This window comes from Daktulosphaira vitifoliae, unplaced genomic scaffold, assembly GCF_025091365.1.
Source record: "Daktulosphaira vitifoliae isolate Bord-2020 unplaced genomic scaffold, ASM2509136v1 Scaffold_153, whole genome shotgun sequence".
Classification (NCBI taxonomy): domain Eukaryota; kingdom Metazoa; phylum Arthropoda; class Insecta; order Hemiptera; family Phylloxeridae; genus Daktulosphaira; species Daktulosphaira vitifoliae.
Window position 1 is genome coordinate 4789 of NW_026099721.1, and position 7523 is coordinate 12311.

The following is a 7523-nucleotide window of genomic DNA, read 5'->3' on the forward strand; positions in this document are numbered from 1 at the left end:
TGCGAGTTGCTTTTGTCGCCATTTCTAGATCGCAGTACAAACCTTTGGTTTCTGTAGCCAGACTAGTACTAATTACCTATAATCTTATTAATTTGATAAAATATCAATAATCAGTTTAGTATTGAGCATTCCGTTAACATACAAACTGTTCGTACATGGTTATTGTATTGATCATCATAGTATTTATTGTTATTATTTTTCGGTTTTTATAAAATATATAATACGCATACCATAATAATTATGTTATAATTGTGAAAATAAATGATTTTAAAATTGTCACAAATTTACTTCATTCATAATTAACATTTGAATAAAGTTTAAACAGTTGTTATTGAACGTAGAATTAAAATTTTATTTTATTAGTGTCGAAAGACATTATAAACATTTTGAATACTTTTATGATAGAAAACCTGTGATAATCCATGTGCAATGTCGCAAAATATACACCCGTAAAAGTAGTATTGCTTTTGATAAATATAGTAGCTCATTTCTTATTTTTTATANCTAAGCAAAAATATTATTTTAAATATTATAGCCAGATGTGCAATTAATTTTTTACTGCGCTGGGTTTAAAATATTTCTTACATAAATCAAATTTATACGGATAATTTTTTGGTAAAATATACAGTGATCGAAATTTTGAGAATGAGTGAAACATTTAAATTTAAAATTGTATTTGAATTCTAATTATTTAATTTTAACAAGAAATATATTTTATTCGTAACCTATTTTTGATAATTCCAACAATTTATTAAAATATAATTTAAGTATTCAATCAAGTTACCTAAATAATTATAATACTATGCACATTGATTATTTTTTTTTGTTTTGTTATATATTTTATTAAGAAATGTAGAAATGTTTTGGTAATAATATGATTTATTTAAAAAAACAGACACTTTTTATATAAATTAAAAATATTGTTTTTACTATGCCATGCAAGTAAGACATTTCATTCCTAAACAGTGCAAACCAAATTGACTTTCATACAAGTTTTTTCTTATATTCAATAACCATGCTAATATTAAATAAATTATGTTAGTTAAATCATGTAATGAAAATGTTTAAGTAAAAATTGATACGTACCTTCATAACAAATGTCTTGTACGTCTTTTACGCCAGATAAACTCTTAAAAATATGTTTTTTTACTAAATCATTAACAAAAACTTTATTGATGGCATTCTGAAAATCACCAATAGCGATTCTTCCGGTGTTATCTGGATCACATTTTTTAAATTCAAAATTGAGCTTAAGACATTTTAAAACCCAATCATGTGGTACTGGGTAATATTGATTATTCATAATTTGTTTACAAATTCTTAGGTCTAATAATTCATTTTCTAGAAAATACAAATACATAATTTAATTCTTATTTTTAAAATAATTAAGCAGAGAAAACTTTTTTCTAGTTAACATAATGAACAAAAATTTTAAATATTTTAGTAAAACTAATTTTTAAACTAAAATGTTTTAGAAAATTTGGAATCATTTCAAAATGTGATTATTTAATATTATCCTAATGGATTTTAAAGAAATTTACACCTAAAATCATTTAGAAAACGTTTATAAATAATATAAATAATAACTTTTATAAGTAAAAGATATTTTTTAATTGAATTAGTGATTAAATTAATGAGAAGTTATGCGACACGTTACTGGGATCTTGGTTATGTTGAAATAAATATTTTGACATTTACATTTTAGGATTCGGAGGGTTGCGTAGTGTAGTACATATATGGTATGTATAAATTCTTTTTAGTATTAGGAGAGATTGTTTCCTTGTATTCATAGATGTGTATAGGGAGAAACTTAATAGGACATGAGTCCTGACTTTGAAACTTTTGTTGATGTTTCTGGCACATTACTGTTGAAAAAATGACAACAATTTTTAAAAAACATATTACACTTATCTATCAGGGAATGAAGTATCATGACATTCGTTAATCCGCAATACCATGTGTNTTATCTATCAGGGAATGAATTATCATGACATTCGTTAATCCGCAATACCATGTGTCTACATTTTATTTATTTTTCAAGAGAACTTAAAAAGTGCCTGGTATTACTACATAATTTTATAGCATATATGTTTTAGATTTTCAGTTTTGGAGAGAAAATAATAGTTTTGAACTAGCTGTAACCATATATTGTAAATAATAATGATATTATGTATAACAATAACGAGTGCACGTGCAGCATAACGAACTTTTAAAATATTTGAGTAAAGCGGCAATGGACCTCAAATGTGGTTTAACAAATGATAAAATAGAGTAAAATGAGAAAAGTACACTGTATGTATAACACTAGGAGTTTATTTTGCAATTATATTATCATATAAAATAANCATTTTGCTATTATATTATCATATAAAATAAACTAGCACATTATGAAATGCTATTTCATAAGTGTTAAGTAAAATAAATAAATAATTGAACACTTTCAAGTCCCGAAAACATTTTTCAAAAAATAATATTATACAGATGTTTTTATAATACATTAATCTTATAAAAATATTTGTTACCTGGTGTGAAAATAAAACAATAACATAAAATGCGAGAATACGTGTATATCGTAGAACTTAATAAAAATATTTAAGTAAACTTCCTTACCATCGAATGTTTTCAATTTTTTAACAATTTTTTTTACGTTTTTGCTAACATTTTTGTTTATGTTTTTATCATTTTTTGTAATTTCCTGGAATTTTTCTATAAATGTTCCAATGCTATCCACAAGCGATGAATAACGTTTGGGTAAAAGTTCAAATACATTTTCAAATTCGGTTTCCTCAACTTTCTAATTATTAAATTTAAAAAAAAGAAGTAAAAAGCACTTTATATAAATTATTTTATTGTATGTGATATAATTTATGTATTTTACTTTTTGATATTAGAATAATCGAATAATTAAACAGTGGTATTTATATGTAAATAAACAGTGGTGTTTCGCACAAGGCATCTAGAACGTAGGACGGCTAGTTGTGCACAGCACTAGAATGCTGTCTTACCTTATCTCTTTTTAAATCACTTTTATTGAAGCGAAAAAAGAGTCACCTGAAAGGATGACGGCTAAACTCTCATGAAAAATGTAATGAGAATAGACAATAATTAAATAACAAATGACCATTTGTATAAGAAGTAATTTAAAGAGTATCTTAAATTTAAGGGGTAACGGGAGTCCTTTAAATACTAATGGCCGGCAAAACAGCATAAAACAAAATAATTAAACTCAATAAAAATAAATAATAAATAACTTTCAAAAATAATATAAACTCAGCTGAATAAATGAATTGTTGATATTGGTGAGTGGACTGTATGAGATCTTTTGGTGATGGTGTTGAACATGTGAGTATTGCGAGTAGAGTGTAGATCCAGGCACGCAGTGGCAGGTGAAAACGGACGCCGAAAAAGCGACAACGGCAATGAAGTTATTTAGTGATGGTGAGGACCCAATCAACGGTTGCGGTAAAGGGCACGAGAACTTTGAGCACAAGATTACAACAAACAAATAATAAAAATAACGGCGTACAATGGGCGAACAATTTACCATTCAAACGAAGGCGCTTGCTAAAAAAAAAGATGTCATACTGACAAATAACTTACTGAAATGTGACGATGAATTTTTTACGGATGACAATTGACACGTAGGCCATCGGAAAGTGCATAAATATGTTAACTATAAAACTTGATAGATATGAACAATAAAATAAATACAAAAACCATTTTATTAAAATTTTTTGAAAAAAAACTACAAAATGGTCGTAAGGTGTGTTTTTTTGTGTGTTATATTTTTAATAATTAATTTAAACACTAAAAATAAACAATATGCAACTTTTGATTAAAGAGACAAAAACAAATTATAATATTGCACAAGTAACTTTATTTTTGAATTGTCATAGTTATTGATTATTTAGACATGATATTAATTAATTATTTAACATATTAACAAATTACAGCAACACTTTCTTTCACTTTTAGCATCGATGCGAATAGGTATTAATTTTACTATTTTTTTGTATTTTTGTGTTTGTTACCACATTTTCTCAGCTCTCGCCGAACCGATTTCTTTCAACGATACGTCAAAAGATCACAATTCGTATCTAGTCAAAGACAAACTTTAAAAAATGAAAAAATTTCCTTCGTTCCCCGTAAATAGGGGAAGTCTTCAAAAAAATTACAAATTTAAAAATCGCTAATTTTCGAAATTTTTTTACTTTTAGCTTCGATGCGAAGCTGAGAAGGTATTGGTTGGGTTTTTTTTACTTAAAATTGCCATAATTTTTTTAAAAATAACCAAATGCTATTTTTGTGTGAAAATTTTACATTTTTAACTTTATTGTGCTATAACTTTTTGAAAGATGTATGGATCAATATAATATTTTTTTTATAGATGCATGATGTGTTTACCTATCATTTGGTATATATTTTTTTTATATCTGACCCTTTACCTGCCCACAGGGAGAGATTTAAAATTACAACTTTTTCACAAAAAATTTACTTTTTCAACATAAATTTTGAAAGTGTTCCGGAAAGTCTGACACTTTTATCTTAAATTAAAGTTAATGTAATCTAGTTTATTATGCGAAAAAAAAATTCGGACTTTATTTTATCTTCACGGTAAAAATGGCTACCAAATTCTATTTTCGTGTCAAAATTCTCCATTTTTTTTTTTATATTTTTAACTTTATAATGCTATGACATATTTAAAAGTGTATGGATCAACATTATTTTTTTATGAGAATTAATATTTTTTTTAATTTTTTCATTCGACATACTTTATTTTAATTAGGATATTAATGATGAACTAGCAGATCATGTAGCTTTGGAATAATCCACCAATTTTTTAAAATTAAACACTATCTAAAGATTTGCATCGAAGCGTTTTTTTTTAATAGTGATTTTAATCACTGTCAGATATCATTATACTTGATCCATCTATGCCACGTCACCACTGTGCCGCGACCCCCCTGTGCTGGGTTTTTTTTTTTTGATGCTGAAAGCAATTTTTTATTCTATCTTAGCAATTAAATAAGTTAATTATATAAGTAAATTTAGGTAAATAAAAAATTACCTCAACTTCACTGAGTTTTTCAATACTTAAACTCTGATTTCCAAAAATTATTGCTGCTTCTTTAGCCTGGTAAAATATAATATTTTTATTGCAACTTACCATACAAATATTGATAATAGTTTCACATGTTTCTTTCGTTAAATAATTTTTTATTTAATTTTAACTGATTTATATATTTAATCAATTTTAAATGTTAGACACACACAGTAGTTTATTAATAAAGTATGTAAATCCATAAGTGTTAAAATGTAATTTAAAATTAAAAATAATAATTTAAAATTTTTTGGCAAATAATAATGGGAAATATTGGAACAGATGATGTACCAGATGAATAAACATAAATTTGAACCAAAAAAAAGAAAAAATTTCAAAATTTGCTTTCAGAATACAAAAATAAGAGGACAATAAATAACTTTAATAATAGTCTATTAATTTTATTTTCTAAAAAATGAGAAAATACTTAGTTAAGAATTACACCAACGTTGTGTTTTTGGATGAAGAAACAGAAATACCTAGTTAATATTAAAAAAAAATTATGTTGGGTCTTAAAACAAAATTTATACCGAAAAATATTCCGATGTGATATCATCTAAAATTAATAATTGAAGAAAAATTCAAGTTTTTCATTAAAGACTTTTCATGAGTAGGTTCGTAATGAATTTAAAAAACACTTATGGTGATTTTCCGAAAGGTGGAGCTAGGTATGTTGATGATATTGTTTCTGTAATAAAGAAAGATTATAATACGGAGGACTTTATACAATATTTAAATTAATTTTACTTATCCATTGAATTCACGTTTGAACAGGAAGTAGAGGGAAAATTGGCTTTTTAGAATTAATTTATTGGAAAAGTAGAGAGAACTAAATTTTGAAATTTAATAGAAAAACACATAGACATTCCGAACAATTCGAATCATAGCTGACAACACACAATGTCAGCTTTAATAGTAGATTTACAGATAATTTTATATTTTGATGAGTAAAATGGATTTTGATAAAGAAGTATGGAATTTAAGAGAAATTGATTTAATGGATATAACGAAATCGTAATATCAAAATTTTTTCCAAACACAAAAATGTAATAAAGGAAGGAGAGCAACTTGCTAGTGAGTGTACTAGCTAATGGTTACCAAAATACGTATCCAAAATTTTTTAATAATTTTTGTTACTTTTTCAATATATTTTTTATTTTAAATATTATTAGCTACAAGTGATTATTTTTTATTATATGTTAAAACGTTACTTCTTTAACTCTTTGTTCTTTTGTTTGCCTTTCAGGTATAATTGGATTATTTTGGTCATGTAGAATATTATCAATTTGTTCAACACAGTGAGTGGTCTAGTAAACATATAATTTTTTAATTAAACTTTAAGAATTTACTATAAATAATGAATTTTTATTTTAATTACCGAACTTAATATCACGAAAGAAGATTTAACACATAATAACACACCAAAATAAATTACACAGTTCATTTTGCAAAATTTTTAAGAGAATATTAAATAGGTTTTGGTAATAAAACAGTGCAGTTATCTATTTATAATGAAAGTATAAATTGATTAAGAAAAACTTAAAATATAATGTAGATTTATATAAAGGCATAAAAAAAATATTTATTTTTCTTATTTGTATTAGTTACGTACAAATTTAAATATAAAATATGCAATTGAAGTAATAAATCAAACTTTTAAACAAAACATTTTAAAAGCTGCAAAATTTAAATATGAATAATTTACAGGATATAATATGATTGTTTATTAAAAAGATAATTATAAAGTCTTTTGAGAAGTAAGTCGCCATACAAGGCTAATTGAATATTAGCATTTTTGTTCAGACATAACACAAACTACAAAATGTAGTTTTTTTCATAGTCTGAAAGTAGTGCACTACTTTTACGGACGTTACTGTAGTGCGCTAATTTTTTTTGTAATTCTACCAAGAGCAAACTAATTTGTTATTATAAGCGTTTTTTATAGCATCAGAAATATTTATTTTTAGTCAGTCGAAATAATAATTTACGTCTCTAAAAATTGAAAAATTTTCTCTCGTTACACGTAAATGAGGGAAATCTTCAAAAAAATTACAATTATTAAAATCCGTAAATTTTGTCATTTTTTTCAATTTTTTTTCTTAAAACTTCCATAACTTTTTCAAAAAAAAATAAACATAATTTTTTTTATGTTAAAACCTTAGGTAATTTCCTTCTTTTAAATTCTTTTTTATATTTTTAACTTTATAATGCTATAACTTTTTGAAAGATGTATGGATCAATATAATTTTTTTTTTATAGATGCATGATGTCTTTACTTATCATTTGGTATATATATTTTTTTTATATCTGACACTTTAACTGCCTACAGGGGGGGATTTAAAATTACAACTTTTTTACAAAAACTAACTATTTCAACTTAAATTTTGAAAATGTTCCGGAAATACTACGTCCTTTCAACATA

At 24.8% G+C, this 7523-nt stretch overlaps 1 protein-coding gene across 1 annotated transcript; it reads right to left on the reverse strand.

Moving 5' to 3' along the window:
* Positions 1-849: 849 nt before the first annotated feature.
* On the reverse strand, positions 850-6612 carry LOC126909159 (uncharacterized). Its single transcript, XM_050691582.1, has 6 exons — positions 6480-6612; positions 6313-6408; positions 5069-5134; positions 2611-2794; positions 1087-1341; positions 850-1018 (listed from the first exon to the last, which is right to left on the reverse strand). Exons 1-6 carry the CDS (start codon positions 6543-6545, stop codon positions 930-932), a joined length of 756 nt encoding a protein of 251 aa, XP_050547539.1. The 5' UTR covers positions 6546-6612; the 3' UTR covers positions 850-929.
* Between the last annotated feature and the right edge of the window lie 911 nt (positions 6613-7523).

Excerpts from the sequence above, each read along its gene's own strand:
- LOC126909159 (XM_050691582.1), bottom strand. The coding sequence starts at position 6,545 with ATGAACTGTGTAATTTATTTTGGTGTGTTATTATGTGTTAAATCTTCT. Across the intron at positions 6,409-6,479 it reads CTTTCGTGATATTAAGTTCG|ACCACTCACTGTGTTGAACA; the intron begins GTAATTAAAATA and ends TATGTTTACTAG. Across the intron at positions 1,019-1,086 it reads ACAAGACATTTGTTATGAAG|CATGGTTATTGAATATAAGA; the intron begins GTACGTATCAAT and ends ATTTAATATTAG.